We start from the raw sequence: 17,062 nt of genomic DNA, 5'->3' as shown, positions 1-17,062 counted from the left end.
ATTATACATTATAACACTTATTTTAAATTTTTGATGTAACAGTAAGTTGAAGGGATTAAATACGACTGATATGGTATGTTGGTTGTTTCATATTTAGTGTACGTATAAAAAAAATTGTCAGTCAGTCATATTTTATTTGGCGTTTATAAATTTAAGAATCTTGGGGTGGACCACCCTTAAAATTTAGGGGTTTGAAAGGTTATTGAGTATGGGAACAAACATTGTGACACGAGAATTTTATATATTAGATAAAACTATCTTAATATTTATTAATATTTGTTTTCAACAGACAAATATACAGTATTTTCAATATTCTTAACCTACATAGTGATAATAATAATTGATAAATAGAAAAAAAAAGTTTGATCCCTGTGACAGTGTACCTTTAATGCTGGTAGCATTTCCTCGCAGTATTGCGATACTTAATCGTTGAGCGAGGAAAGCACCAGCTCTGGGGTCACCGGTACTATCAACCAGGCGCCAACTTAAATCAGCACTTGAACCCCTCGGCCCAAAAGTTACTCCAAAGGGAACAAAATCGAAGTTGGAGAAAATACTCTTATATTTGAGATTTTATAGTTATTAATTATTTCAAATATATATAACAGTTTAAACATCTAAGCTTTTGTTTGTTTACAATATAAAACGTCAATTATGTTTAATATCTCAATTTTCTAAGATAAAATTTCTATTTCGTAACGAACCATAAAGTAAGTGTAGCTGAAATGCAAGAAAACAATTTACAAATCAAGGTTTCTTTACATCAATAGCACCAAAGCCAAAGCCCTCTGAACCAGAAATTCTGTTAACCACAATTGACTCGTCTTCACTAAATTTACGTTCCTGAGCGACCTCACGGTATACACTTCACTAATTGGTCGGCAAATTGCCGAATCTCCAGCCAAAGTTCACCGTGGAATTTGTATTCAAGCTCTATCTAGGAATCGGGTACTACATCAGAAGACATTTCAGAGAATTCGAAATATTAATTGATTAAGGGTATGGGTATATATATACATTTATATTAAGTAATAATTATATTGCTAAGTTTGGGATACCGGAATAAATGCCCTTAAAGAAAATATCGTCAGGAAACCAGCACTTAGGGTAATGGTAAATTCAATACGCTTTTGACATATGGGAGTGTTCGAAATACATATTTTTTATTTGATATTTTTGATGAGACCCAGAGATGGATCATTTTTACTCAGCCGATCGGTACATTTCATAGTCACTTTTTTGTTCCGCTTGGGTTATGCTAGACGTATTTTGAGTTACACCCTCAATTGTATTCTTGTTCTGTAGTGTAGTGTAGTATTTTGAACTACTTTAAAGCAATGTATTTGTTACTATCCCTATTATCAGTCTAACCCCTAATTTTTCCCATACTAATTTCCGCCTTATTACCACTGACAATTGTGCCTTTCATCTTAAGAATATATTGAAACGAGGTATGAACTCATGGCTTATCATCTAAATTTTAAACATAAAATTGTATATCAACCGAACACCACCGAACCGTTCTTTGTGGTACAGGGAATAATGCTTAGCAATCAATCTCGACTTAGAATCTTACCCTAAGAAGCAAAACCTTTAAGTAGTGGCCTGAACACTTTCTTAGGTTAAATATGTTTATAAGTAAATTAGGTTGTACTTAAATATACTTATTAGTCTTGAGTTAGATTAGATCGTAATGTTCAATGATGTCTCAGTGAAGAGAGCTGATTAGTTTTAAAGGATAGGGGACCAAACTAGCCTGCGCGACGCCCATAAAGGGCATGGACACCCATTTTGCGGGTGCGTTGCCCTTTTAGGGATAAGTATATTCTATTTTTAAACAATTGAAGTTCGTTTCTTCCGAAAATCCTCCCACCATGAGTAGATTCCGCTAGCGGAAAATATGCGCGTAGGAAAACTAAACGTTCGACAGATAAAACTAGAATAATTATTTTAACTGATGTGATTAAACTGCGACATTAATTTAGTTAACCAAGGCATTTATTTTTAAACATATTATAGTAATAAATTTATATTAAATTATTATTATTACTTATAAAAAAAATACTATGGATTTTTTTAAAATCAGTCCAGTACTTTCGTAGTTTTTATGCTAACAAATTCTATAATACAAATACTTGCCTTTTTTATTCGCATACCTATGTCACCGTAAAATTGTAAACACCGTTAGATTGTAATCTATCTCGCGAGATTATAAACTGTCGAAAGATTGTGAACCTCAACGAACTGCTTACAATTTAACGTATTATTATTCGGTAGTTATATGAAATTGTTGGAAAGTAAAATTAATCTGTAATTGATCAAAGAAGTTTGAATAATAACTAAGTTAGTGTAGTACAATCTGCCGAATAATAATACGTTAAATTGTAAGCAGTAAGCTGAGGTTCACAATCTTTCGACAGTTTATAATCTCGCGAGATAGATTACAATCTAACGGTGTTTACAATTTTACGTTAACACCTATATTTGTTTAAAAGATGGAAGGACAGGCTACCTTAATATTTAATGTTTCGTCGGAAATCAAACCAAGAACTGGGTGTCCGTTATCACATATACAAGGAAGTGATACACTTTAATGAATTAACAACACTACTTACACTTGAATCACAGAAACAAGCACAATTTCCTAGAAAGCCTACTTGACCACTAAAACAGAAATCCAAACGCCGTTTGTCTATTCAAGGTTTCGTATCAGTATTCAGTCGTAAGTAGCTGAGCTTTGATTAAAGCCAGTATTAATCATTCATGTGTTACCAACCAAAACTGACATAGTTCTGTTGTGTCAGACACGGCCTATTTCCTATTAAGCTTCACCCATTTTCCTTTGCTACTCTCGTGAATGCATGAAAGGTGCCAGTTGCAGTCTCCGAACAAACTGTTTGAATAGGACCTTTTAGTTTAAGAAAAACGCTGCGGGGTAATGAAGTAAACAAGGGCCTAAAAGAATTTATTTAGATCTCGGCCTATTTTAGCACGTGAAGGATTCTTAGAAGTGCGGGAAAATTATTAATGTCTTGAATAATGTTCATAGATTCAGCGCGCAACTCTCATCCCTGAGGTCGTAGGTTCGGTCCCCGGCTGTGCGCTAATTTACTTTCTATGGACACATTTAAAATTCGCTGGAACGTGGAAGGAAACCGGCTTGCCTTTGATCCAAACAGTTGACAGGGTGTGTCAGGCACAGGAGGCCCATCACCTACTTGTCCATTACATTGACAAATGATCATGAAACAGATTCAAGGTCAGATTCAAATCTGGGACCCCGACTTAAAAAGGTATTATTTATATTTTTTTATGAATTTAGGATCGCACACTAAAAAAACAGTGGCACTACAACCTGTAGACTCGACCATTAGACAGATTTCTATACATCTGCATCATACTAAAGTCTACTACTAATACTGCGCCGTCATATCTGCTTTCATTAAAGCAGATATGACGATGATTCATGTTCATTATTGTTATTTTTTATAAATTAACTCTGCAGAAAGACACTTTTTAATATTACGGTCTAGCCTAACTTATTAACAAGCTTATAAGTAATTTAAAACTAACCTAATTTACTATTAATCGTTATTTAACATAAGAAAGTGTCCAATAAAACTACTTCCAGTATCTGTAAAAGGGAAAATACTCGTGAAACACATTAAATATAAAATAGTTAGAGTTTCCTTTTGTAACATCCTGATAATATATCACATTAAACCCATCGTGAATATCGCCAAGTGTTTCCGTTCTATTTTCTTAACAAACATTAACGTCCATTTCCATTTGCCATGTGACAGGAAGTAGATAGTGTCCGCGTCGCTGGTGACAATTTGACAAATGACGTCTCTTGACATTTGACAGTCGTTGAAAAATTGCGACAGTTCTATATTTAAGACTTTGAATTTGAACTATAGTGCTTTTCATGAAAGAAGTCCCGCGGTGATTTTTGGAACTAAATTTGACAGGTCGGCAATGTTGTCATTCGTCGATGTTATCAAGTTCGTTTGTTGTGGTAGATTTTTGTGAATTTTTAACTAGCTTAGTGCATTTTAAAGATTGATTACAATGCCAAAAGTTGTAAAAAGTTCGGCTTGAGAAATGATATTAAAGGTGAAAGAGTTCTGTGAAGCGGAACATAAGAATCAAGGTGTTTTAATACCACGAAACAATATTCGGATGAGAGTTGCCGCCATAACAGGTACTTTTTAGAGTTGCCATTTTATAATTTTTTGCTGTATTGATGGGACTTTTATGATATAAATTAGTTTTTGCGACAAAATTGAACAAATACATAACGTGATGAAACTAGGTAACTGAAATTAAAACATATATTACATATTACATAAGCATTATAAACTTAAAGTTATTATTATTTTTAATTGTTCATAATTTAATTGCAGGTGTGTCAGAGAAAACTGTAACAAGAATTACAAACGAAGGTATAACAGCGGCGTGTACTTCGAAAAAAATTTTAACCCAACAATTATGCAATAAAACTCTGAATAAAAAATTGTATTGCTTTTTTTACCCTATTTTCTCATCTTTTCCCTGTAAGTAGGTATAACACCGCTAATATAAGTAAATAAAAATATACTTTTTACATAACATAAATATTGTTTCATCGAAGTATGCAGAAAATAATATTATTTGATAAATTACATCTGCTAAATGTAAATAAAATAGGTAAATTTTTTACTCATAAATGGCAACATTACGTCATGCGATTGCAGCGCCGCGTCTGGGGGACTTCTTTCATGAAAAGGACTATACATTCGAGAACTTCGCTCTCTTTTATTTTATATTTGTTTATATTGTTATATTGATTTTTAGATACGTAACCAAATATATAGGTATTACATAGTTTTTATGTAATTATTTACTCGACACGTGCTCAAACCAATTTAAGTTTACGAAAATTAACAATATTAAAACTGTACATAAAATAGAGACTTCCAGTTAAACAGCCTTATTTTAAACCAATCAAAGCACATAATTAATGAACACACATACGTTTTCGAGTAGTAATATGCTTGAAAAACATGCCGTAGCTATTTTGATAATGAGCCAGAATAGCCTTCGTTGTTGAGTGTTAGCCTTCGTGTGGTGCTGAAGGGAAAACTGGAAGAAAATTCAACTAATCCAACAAAGGAAAATATCGTATGTCATTGCAATACCTCGCTACGGTTTGCATACATGTATACACGAAACACGCTGAGATCCAGAAAGCCTAGAAAAAGTCATCGTGACTGGCAGAGTGGAGGGCACCAACCCTCAAGGCCGAGTCCCTGCTCCGATCAAGTAAAGGCTATTACGGGTTTTACCATCACCCAGGCGCAGAAGCCGAAGGCAGGGGAGAGTGGAGGAAATTGTGCGGCGCCAATAACACGACCTTCAGAAATGAAGAGTGCTACTGAAGAAGAAGAAGTTTGTACTTTGGTAGTGACGGTGAAGTAAGTTGATTCTCCGTAAACAGAGATTAACTTTTTAACCCTTAATATAATTTAATTAGTAATTAAAAGTGTATCGTATCAATCACATTTCGACCACAAACAATTTATGAAAATGGTTCTTGCTGTCATAAACTAATTAACGCTGGTCAATACCTTTCGGATTTAATTTGTTAAATAGAAAAATTCAGAACAGTTTCTTGTATGTAATTCTTACTTCTGTGGTTCGTTGGATTTTAAGAAAAAGTATGTACGTGTTTCTACTTCTAAAGTATACTTTAGTAAGTTGAGATTGAACGTTACTTAAAGGATTGAAGTGTAAGTCGATGCGGACTTCAAAACTCGTAGCTTTTAAGTTCGTTTCTTATCTTAAAGTCAAGTTAGCTAAGAATTATAAATACAGGGTGATTGGAACAAAATTAAATTTTGGATAAGGTAAATAGCCGTTATTAAATTATTGATCGTGTAATACCACAATATAATGGTGAAGAAATTTATCAAAAAAGTCACATTATTTATGATTTACTATTTAAATTATTTGTGATTAACATGGATTTCTATGACTATTTGTCTATTTTGTTATAATTTGTAAGAATGTTTTTTAGTATAAAATAGTAAAAAATGTAATATAGTAGTAGAATTATTGAGGGATTAGATGTTTCGTGATAATATGATGATATTTACCGCTTTAAATAATCTAAATCAAACCATTAAATATATGGCAACCAGAATTTATAAATGGATTTATTTTGTTTTCTTTAGACTCTTGGGCCGTGGGGTTCAAGTGCACAGGCGCTAATTAAAGATTTAAGTTGGCGCCTGGTAGATAGCGGAGACCCTAGAGCTGGTGCTTTTTTCGCTAAACGAATAAGTATCGCAATACAGCGGGAAAATGCTTCCAGTATTAAAAATTGCCACGGGGACCAAACTGTTTAAACTGCTTTATGAGTATTATTATTACTATGTAGGTTAAGAATATAGTTGATTTGATTGTTATCATAACATGACATTATATAACATTTTCAAATGGCAAACGATAATACATGTATCCAATAAATTATTAATCCAACTATAAAAATGTCGATAATCTAAATTTGTCAGCAGATAAAAATGCATTAGTGGTTGTGTTACTACAAAAAATGGGTGTGAAAATATTTTTATTATTGTTTCTGAAATTTGGCCTAGTCTGGTGCGGCAGGCACGATATTTACAAAGGGTAATTATTGTTATTTCCAAATTTATATCTAATCTAGTAGTTGCAGAAGTGGCGACACAATTAAATTCTACTTAGATTTCGTTACATTTAACTCTCGGTTTTGAGTTATTGGGCATGTTTCCGTACCTAAGAAAGAACGTATATAGAAATAAATTTCTTCTGGGCTCGGCCGGGGTACATACGTAAGATTAGGCTGTAATGCCTCTAGAAATAATGTTTTTAATATCTTTAAAATTTTCAGATGTTCCGTGTACAGTGTTGCATTGCGGAATACAGATGATCTACATACACTGTACACGCTGGAAGTGGAAAGCAACCTTGATATATGGCAGCATGGCCTTCCAGGAGTCAGAGAAGCGGTCGTGATGCCCACACCCGAGAACAGAGATGTCTTCTTTGAAGTGATGGAGAGGAATGGCATCGGATTTTATGAAAAGATACATGATGTCGCTGAGTAAGTTTTAGAAGCACAATATCTTATAATTAGTGAGTCAATTTATAAAAAAAATCAGTGGCGCTACAACCTCTTTAGGTCTGGGCCTCAGATTTCATGATCATTTTTTAATCTAATTATGTAGGCAAGCTAAGCAAGTAGGTGATCATCCTCTAGTTCCTAACACACGCCGTCGGCTTTTTGGGTCTAAGTCAAGCCGGTTTCTTCACGATGTTTTCCTTGACCGTTCGAGCGAATGTTAAATGCTCACATAGAAAGAAAGTCCATTGGTGCACGGCCGGGAATCGAACCTACGACCTCAGGGATGAGAGTCGCACGCTGAACCCACTAGGCCAACACTGCTCATCAACTGAAACCATATACAATTACAGTTAGCTAAGAGCGTTGTTTATGTGTGAATGTCTATATATGTAATACAGCCGTGTACTGCAGCTAATTGCTGTAGGATAAATTAAAGTAAATCTTGGTTCATAATTAAAATATTCTACAGTATTCGACTAGAAACATTTGTACCCATAACATGTGCCTCATTCATTAATATTGACTTTTTATAAACAATAAAAAAATTCAGGTCTCTGTGTATAGACGTTCAGTTCGCCGCATTGAAACCTGCGCGTTTCAATCCCGGTGATGAATCAATTGATATTTGTTTCTATTTGCGCAATTAACACTGGTTCGTACTGTCAACACTTGTTAGTCAATTGATATATCTCTTCAATATTCAAAGTTTTAGGCACAGCATGATAAAAAGAAATTAATCATGAAAGTTTCGCAACCTGACGTTATTAATCAAATTTAAAAAAAGTCAGAACAACACTGGCACTGAAAACTGCGGCACCTTCTGGTTCGGGCATCAGATTTTTGTATCTGTAACGTGATCGTTTGGTTCTGTAATTCGTAAGTAGGTACAACCATCGGTGCCTGACACAAGTCGTTTCCTCACGATATTTTCCTTCAGACAGAAAGCCCAGTGTACAAAGTCAGGATTCGAACCTACAACACTGAAGCTCTGGTTCACTTGTTTCATCGCACTACATTATCTTAATAAATTTGTGGACTTATTAAATATATTTTCAGAGCACTAGAAAAAAATGAAAATGACCAGTTGGAAAAAGGGATGAACAGAAATAATGCTGTACCGTTTAATAAATATCCCAGATATGCAGAGGTAAAAATGTTTACACATATACTCGTAATAAGTTCTGCATGTAAAAGAAATCTATCCAATTGTATTTTATTTAATTCCTAAATTATATTCATTTCATTAGGAAGAACCACATGTAAACAATGTAGTTAACATAAAAGTTAAGTTATAAATCTTATATTTCTTTATTTAATAACAAAAATATATGTAAATTGGTCACAATTTCTCCATCCAAAGCATCGCCATACATTACAATAGTATCATAATACTTAAGTAAAAAGAAGTTAACTAATGAATCATAAATAAAGAGATGACAATAAACAAAGTATATTATGTAATCGGCTAATGGCTGGTTACAGGGATACATTTAATTGTAACCTATTCAAATAGAGATTGAGCGATACGCTAAATATATCATACGTGGATATTAATGTATATTTTTTGTCAATTGATGTATAGGTCGACGAGTACTTGGAGAGAATAGCCAGACAATATCCCGATATTGTTACATTGATAAATGCTGGTCCCAGTTTTGAAGGTAGAGCTGTTAAATATTTGAAGGTAAATAATTATACATGTGTTATTTCAAAGCTATATATGTTCGGGCATGTAATTAAATTAATTTGTAGACTCACCAGAACAAATATCTAAATATTAGTGCTATTTTACCCTTTTTTGAGCACATTCTACGATCTTGTTAGATATACAAAAGTCCTTATGCTGCATATATCTTACTTTACTTATCCTCCCTTTTGAATTGAGAGGGTGGCCTAAACTCGCCCATGGACACTCTCAATGCCAGAGGGCTAGAGCGAGTGCCGGCATTTTAAGAACTAATACGCTGTTTTCTTGAAAAATCCTAAGTCGAATTGGTTCGGAAATACTTCAGTGAGCAGCTTATTTCACATAGTAATAGTGCGCAGCAAAAACTGCCTTAAATAATGCTCAGTTGTGGAACGACGGACGTTGAGGTGATACAGGTGGAATTTTCAACGTTAAATTTGCGCATAGAATACATTTAGTGACACACACCCAGTCTTTGACGCAAGAATTAAAAAGATTGCATTTATAAGTTCTTGTATCTGATAAAATTTTCATTTTAAGATATCAACATCCAACTTCACTGACCCGAAAAAGCCTATTTACTTCATGGACGCGACAATACATGCTCGTGAGTGGGTGACAACTCCGGTCGCTCTCTATTCCATACACAGATTGGTAGAAGATCTACGGACCGATGAAAGAGATCTTTTGGAGGATATTGACTGGATCATTCTCCCAATTGTTAATCCTGATGGCTACGAGTATTCACATACTAATGTTCGTATTCTTTAGTTTAACTTAGAAGATTTTCTATTCAGAAGGAGGAAACATTTTATTTATTTAAATAGATTTCTGACTCTGGCACATATGGTCTAAGTAGGGTCAAATAAATCGTAAAATTACTTACCTGTGTAATTTGTGTAATTTAAAGATCAATACGAAAAAAAAAAAATTACGTAACATTGCCGGCCTTTTAAGAATTGGTACGCTGATGGTAGTGGAATCAAACTTGTCAAATACCAGTCTGCTTGGTGGTGAGAATGTTAAGTGAGAATGTAAGGTGTATTCCGTTGTATTGTGATCAGTCATCAGCATCTCTAGTCCAAAACGCATTGACACTCGACGTGATATTATGTTATTGTCCAAAAAAAAACGCCACGTTTTGTCTTGCGTCTTTTGTTTTACATTCTCATCCCCATGAAATCTCTTTACAAAGCAATCACTCTGGATTTTTCTATCAACAAATAACACCTAAAATGGGGGCTAAATTAGCTTTATCTAGATGTTAACGAAATTTCCATTTCGTTGCAGGAGCGTCTTTGGCGCCGTACGCGTTCCTATCGTCCAGAAATTAACGAGACCTGCTACGGCGTAGACGGAAACAGAAATTTCGATGTCAACTTTAACACCTTGGGTATTTCCTCTGATCCTTGCTCCAACGTCTACCCAGGCCCTGAACCCTTCTCAGAACCTGAGACCCAGTACGTAAGAGATATTCTACAAGATGACAGGATCCAAATATATTTGAATATACACAGTCATGGGAATTATATTCTGTATGGTTTTGGAAATGCAAGTCTGCCACAGAATGTTTTATCATTACATCAAGTCGGTGCTTCTATGGGAGCAAGTATAGACACAAAGAAGTTGGATAAAGCTAGATTTTACGCTGTGGGCAACAGCAATTTAGTTTTATATGGAAGTTCGGGCAGCGCACAGGATTATGGACAGGTGAATCATTTAATTCAATGATAATCTCTCTCTTTCTTTATAACTTGTATGAAATTCCGACCGCATAAATTTGCAGAGAAAATTCATTATTTATTGTAAAATATAACACTTTTATCGTCCCGTGCTGGGTGGATATTTTCTCCGTTTCTTAATTACTATTAAGAAAATAATAATAATAATACTTCTGCTAATTATGAATTTTGGTCCCTTATATGTTGTTAAATCATTTATTTTTTTATACTAGATAATATATTTGTGTTATCTTTGAATTGAAAATGTAATTTACGTAAGTTTTTATCTTGAGAGTCTCAGGAAGAAATGTCATGCGGGGAGAGTATATAAATTTAACTGTTAAAAAATTATATTAAGTACTTCATTTCTGTAATTCCGGGGCATGCATTTACAATTTTTTTACACGCTTTATATTAGCTTCACCTGTATGTATGTATGTAACCGACTCCTTCGGACTCGATTTGACCCACTTTTTACGGACAGATTTTATTCAAATTTTGCGCACCTGTCAAAGATCGATGACAGTGCAATAATCCGAAAAAAAAATGAAAAAAATTTAACTAAAAAATAAAAAATAAATAATAGTTTAAAAAAACTAAAAAACACGCTTTTAAAGCACATCAAACTAAAAAGTGAAAAATAATTCCTAATTTAAGCTGAAAATGGTAATGAACAAAAAATACTGGTAGGTAGGTTCCTATTATTGTGAAAAATCGTGGGATGCTTTATAGACGAAAAATATGGCACAGATAATAATTTAATTTAAAAAAACAGAAGTATAATTTTTCAGCCTAAATTAGGAATAATATTTTAATCAAGATATTATACCTAAGATCTATTTGCAGCTCTTAGTTCCATTCTCGTACACTCTGGAACTACCTGGTTATGAGTATAGTTTCGATGTTCCTGACGACTACATTAACCAGATAAACGTGGAGACCTGGGCTGGTATTGTAGATTCAGCTCGTCTAATAAAGCTGTTTTACGCAGAAAGAATCAATTCAGAAAGTTAATTAAATTTCATAAATCGTAAGACAAATTAGTGAAAATAAAAATGTTGTAGTCTAAAAAGGTATTTTAATTTTTCTTAATAAAATTTATTAGATTCAAAGTTAATTCGGTTCTGAGAGCAGTGTTGGCCTAGTGGCGTCAGCGTGCGACTCTCATGCCTAAGCTCATAGGTTTGATCCCCGGCTGTGCACCAATGGCGTTTCTTTCTAAGTGCGCATTTAACATTCGCTCGAACGGTGAAGGAAAACATCGTGAGGAAACCGACACGTCTTAGACCCAAAAAATCGACTGCGTGGGTCAGGGACTAGAGGCTGATCACCTACTTGCCTATTAGATTGAAAAATTATCATGAAACAGATTCAGAAATCTAAGGCCCAGACCTAAAGAGGTTGTAGCGCTACTGATTTATTTTTTTTATTTATTCTGGCTGTGATATTTTGCATTAAATAGTTTGCGTGTAATTACAACCAACAAATATAAAACATATGACAAATTTTGCCAAAATTGTTTTCGAATTTGAACAAAAACACTAATACAGATTGTCTTTCTCGAATAACAGATGTTACTGTGACCCTCTTCCAAGATAATCCTTTCCATTGCAAAGTGTCGGAGCTAAACCCGAATTGGATAGACGGACCCCTTCACAAATAACCTTTTTAGTATATTAAAATAAGTTAACTTTGCAAACTTCCGTTTTATTATCTCGAAATAATCAGATATCTGTATTTTTTAAACAAATTTTATGTGTTTAATACTTTGTTGTGATGATGTGTTCAGGGAATTAATAAGGTTATTAATTAATTTTAAAAAAAAACTAATTTATGGTGGTGTGGTGTAGGTGTGCCGAGTAGGTGGTGCATACATGGTGTCAAGGGTAAATTTGTACAAGTAGGTAAATATAAAAATAAAACATGTGTACTTATGTACATGCGTTAGAAGTTATACTTAATTGGCGTAGCAAGATAAAAGTCTTTTCAAAATATTTATTCTACGTTTGTAGAAAAAGCGATACTAACTAGAAAAAAACTAAATGTTGACTAGATACCTAAATAGCCAACTTCAGGGTGTCGGTTTTTTGTAACGGTGTGCAAGCGCATCGTAAAAATTTACTAGAAGTATAACATTAATAAAAAAAATCAAACAAAGAAAAGAAGATTACGAATACTTCTTTATACTTTGATCAATGTAGTAGTTTTTAAGATTATATATAGGAGGGCATTGGTCGCGAATAGCGATCTATTTATGACAGCTTTAGTTAGGAAAAATAGTACACTATTGGTGACGCCGTGCAAGGCCTGAGTGCTTACAGACGCATCGTGGTGTGGACGCGAGTCAGTGACCCACTTATTTAATGTTCGGCTTTAGAGATTCGGTCGGTGCCAGGACCGCGAAAAGGCTTCATGTGGCTTATTAAACGCAAGCTGTGTCAGCACTTAATGACCTATTTACTATTGTGCAAAGGCTGTTGGCTGACCTTTATATTAAACAAATATAAATAATAAATATAAAATTAATATTATTAATAACCTATATCGTTTCTCAAGGTAATCTATATATTTATGCCAAAGTGATTTAAAAAAATGTGTGTGTTATGTAAACGCGTTTGATAGTCTAGTCGACAAGTTGAAAATGGAACAAAATAGAGATACTACTCTTAAAATTATGTGCGATAGCTCATTGGATCCGGAATGACGTCTAGAAAAAAAAAATTTTTTTTAACATCATTACATGGATTTTTAAGTTTTTGTTTAAGTAAAAAACAAAGTATAAATATTTTTTTAACTTTTATGGCACGATCTTGTTAAGTATGTATGTAAGAAAGGCTCTACGAAGCGAAATATTTTTACGACCATTATTTAAACATTTTTTTTCACTTACAATTAAGACGGTCGTTCGAGAAAATTTCGTTAGTTAACAATTATTTAACTTGTTGAAAAATTAACTTTAAGTAAAATTTTCAACGGGAATAAATTAATTATAGTGTTCAGAACACACCATAATTTTTTCAAATTTAAAAAAAAATATTCAATACCTTAAATAAATTAATTAATGTGCCGTAGTCGCTTTTGACGCCACGCGCGAATCCAAAAAATGTCAACCGCAGACCTATTTTCAGCGTTAAATTAACATTATAAATAATGGAGATAGAGTTCTGGGAGTCTGCAGTTTTTTATTAGAAATTTCCTCCTCTTTCAGAATCTTTATTTGAAATTTCTTAAATATTAATAGTTTATTAAATATTGGCAAAAAACTAAATGCCATTATTTTTTCATCTTTAATGGTCTATAACTTATGCAATTTTTTATGTGCTAATACACGCTTTTAGCACATTTTTCTAGACGTCATTCCGGATCCAATGAGCTATCGCACATAATTTTAAGAGTAGTATCTCTATTTTGTTCCATTTTCAACTTGTCGACTAGACTATGAAGTTTTACTTCTTTGGCGTAACAAGATAAAATCTTTTAATTTATCTTTCGCCTTATTCTACGTTTGTAGAAAAAATAACACTAACAATAGAAAAAAGGAATACATTGAAAGTTTTATTCTAACGCATAATCTAGTTAAAAAGTTTATTTGAATATCACAAAAAAATATTTGTACGTAATTAAAGAAATGGACATTTTTTATTTTAGAATGTTGACTATGCTTACTTCAGGGTGTCGGTTTTTTGTGACGCTATGCGCGCGCATCGTAAAAATTTACTCTCAATATCTGTTGATATTGAGAGTAAACGCGCCAAAAGAAGTATAACTTCAAAAATTTAAATATAAATGATATGAAATAAATAGGAAATAAAATAATAATTTTTGTTACAGTGCAGGGGCTTATTATTTATTTCTAAACACATTTATATCGTATTAAATTACCTTTGTAATGGTGATTAATCACTTTAGAATAAAGCGAAGACGGGACGAATCATTAGTCTTTTTGGTGTCTTTGTTAATTTTTCATTAATTCTCACGATATTATCAACAGGAATGCAATAAGCAATCATAAAAATGTTATTGGAAGATTGGGAGTAAAGTAAAAATAACTGTAAAAAATATGTATGAAGGCCCGCAACTCTGTGGTCTGTTTAGTAATAGGTACATTCTTACGGCACCTGCCTTCTTGATTTTTAGGTGCACAGCCGAGTCTTGAACTTGCGATCTTGGAGTTGAGAATCGAACACAAGCTATCTTGTATCTGCTTGATACAAATTGTGCACAAATGCTCCGACTATTAGGAAATTTTCTGATCGATTAAATTGACCGTTTATTTTTATTGTTGCTTTGGTTAATAATTGAAATTACATTTATTTATTTTAAGAATCATAATTTGATGGGATTTGATTTAGTATTGTCTTTTATTGACATAACCTTTACACATTTAAAGAAAAAACTTTTTAACCGGATTAAAGTTATGTAATAGATAATGCAATGCCTTTTGTCTTCAGTCACCGTGACCACGCACGCTGTAAAGCACGCGAAATGTCGGATAAATTTAAAATTATGTTAAATAATTGTAAATTTGTAATAATACATAACTTTAATCCGGTTAAAAAGTTTTTTATTTAAATGATTCGATTTGTTTTGTTATTATTTAATTATTTCATAATTTATAATCATTACTTAACGAATAAAAGTACGAATGAAAGAATTTAAATGTTATTTGTAATGTTAAAACGAATCAATCTAAATTAAATACTGTAGGTATGATGATTATTTCTGTCTTTTGTACTTGCACTTTACCCACATGACGCCCACTAAACCCGCTAATGACGATGTCCATATCGATATCTCTCCAACATATATTATCAACATAGTTGTACTCTTTCACAGCGCTTTATACCTCAGCCAATACAGATTGCATAATATTTTTACATCTGTTTTCCAATTATTCTGGAAAAAGTTCTATGAATATCTGCAAATCAGCCCGATTTATCAGTAAAACTTTTTGCTAACTTGGCTAAAGCTTCGAAGTTTAATAGAATTCAATAGAACCTCCTTGCTGAGTACCATAAATAACCATAGACAGTAAACTTTGTACAGATAACACGAGTATTTGTCGTAGATGCGGAGACATATTTTTCCGCGCGAAAAAGAACGTTGCATTGGGAAAAATAAATTTAAAATTGTATTTGGTACAGTGCCATCTTTTGATATTAAAGATAATTTAGTATAACAATTATTTAAAATGAATTAAAACTTCCTCAACGGATGTAAGTGGAAATTGCGTACCTAAAACTATATTTAATGATTTTCTAAACGCGACGTTTCGATGCAGGTTGATCAGGAAATTAAAGATATTACTAATTTGTAAATATCTTAAGTTAGGATTAGTAATACAAATAATAATAATAAATGGTTAGACCTGGTGCTTTCTGTGCACCTGCCAGCGTTAAAGATATACTGCCACTGGGACCAAACTTTAAAAATTTGTCAAGAAAATTGGAAATAGTGTATATTTGATTGTTATGGTTAGGTTTTAATAAACGATATAAAATGGTTACTTTAATTATTCTCAGATTTTTTTTAAATACTCATATATATCTATCCTTATGTTACATATCTTGACAAACTGAAATACAAGACAAAAAACATTGAAAGAGTCTTCGTTTAAAAAGTAAATGTTTATTTCCTGTTCAATTATATTCGCTAGAGAAAAATGTTCTTATTATCTTTTATGTATCGCATTTCCCGATTTTCTTTATGGCTTAACCTAAAGGGCTAAGTGCGTGGTATGTGGGTGTGTAGTATGAGCTGGTTAATAAGCTTAGCAATCACTTATAAGGCTGTGTACTCACAATTCATTTTACACCTTATAAGGATAATAATATATTGGTTTAAATCTTGTTAAAGTATCATACAGGATGATTCCCAAATGTATTTAAATAACATTCGTAAAGTGTAAGAAAAGCCGAGAGAAATGCACGTCTTATTGAATGTCTAAAGACTCAGATTATAATTGTAAAATAATAATTGTAAAAAATAATTGTAAATTTTTTTAGAAAGTTTTAGAAAAATTATAATTGTAAATTTTTTTATAACTTAAGAAAATAAAGCTCGCAGCCAAAAACAGCTATTTCTTAAAAGTCCAACGCTGTTCCAACGTCCTTGAAAGGTTTTCCACTCACTGGTTGACAGAAGGAAATGTTTTGTAAACTCTGGAAGATTTCCAGCCAGAAAGGTGGTGCGGATGGATTGGATTATTTTGGCTCGTGCAGTGACGGATGTGGAAGCGGGGATCAAACTAAATTTACCAGAGAATTCTGCATATTAAACTTATTTTCAATTTAGTACATAGAGTAAAAAAAAATGTTGTTACTGTAAATTTGAGTTGGGCGTGTACAAATATACTATTAAAATCACATATTGGTCTATCTTATTATAATCTATATTCAATACATTTGGCCGTTCATCAACCAGATGGACCTTCGCTCATCGTCCACAAAACTGTACACTATCATAAGAGAAGCGCTGGACAGAAACCGGTGGAGACAGATAGTCCGCTCT

General features: G+C 32.9%; 1 protein-coding gene across 1 annotated transcript; it reads left to right on the top strand.

Annotated features, from left to right (window-relative positions):
* The first annotated feature begins 6,915 nt into the window (after positions 1 to 6,915).
* Positions 6,916 to 11,607, top strand: LOC125053942 (carboxypeptidase B-like). Its single transcript, XM_047655574.1, has 6 exons — positions 6,916 to 7,123; positions 8,201 to 8,291; positions 8,727 to 8,828; positions 9,372 to 9,587; positions 10,122 to 10,541; positions 11,399 to 11,607. The coding sequence occupies exons 1-6, from the start codon at positions 7,035 to 7,037 to the stop codon at positions 11,564 to 11,566; spliced, it is 1,086 nt and encodes a 361-aa protein (XP_047511530.1). The 5' UTR covers positions 6,916 to 7,034; the 3' UTR covers positions 11,567 to 11,607.
* Positions 11,608 to 17,062: the final 5,455 nt, after the last annotated feature.

This window comes from Pieris napi, chromosome 11 (assembly GCF_905475465.1).
Source record: "Pieris napi chromosome 11, ilPieNapi1.2, whole genome shotgun sequence".
NCBI lineage: Eukaryota > Metazoa > Arthropoda > Insecta > Lepidoptera > Pieridae > Pieris > Pieris napi.
The sequence above is the reverse complement of the archived record's forward strand: the minus strand, read 5'-3'. Positions and strand labels throughout refer to the sequence as shown.

Bases quoted from the DNA above. Each gene is read 5' to 3' on its own strand.
- LOC125053942 (XM_047655574.1), top strand. From the start codon at position 7,035: ATGCCCACACCCGAGAACAGAGATGTCTTCTTTGAAGTGATGGAGAGG. The intron at 9,588-10,121 runs GTTCGTATTCTT...ATTTCGTTGCAG, and splicing joins ACGAGTATTCACATACTAAT to GAGCGTCTTTGGCGCCGTAC. The intron at 10,542-11,398 runs GTGAATCATTTA...ATCTATTTGCAG, and splicing joins GCGCACAGGATTATGGACAG to CTCTTAGTTCCATTCTCGTA.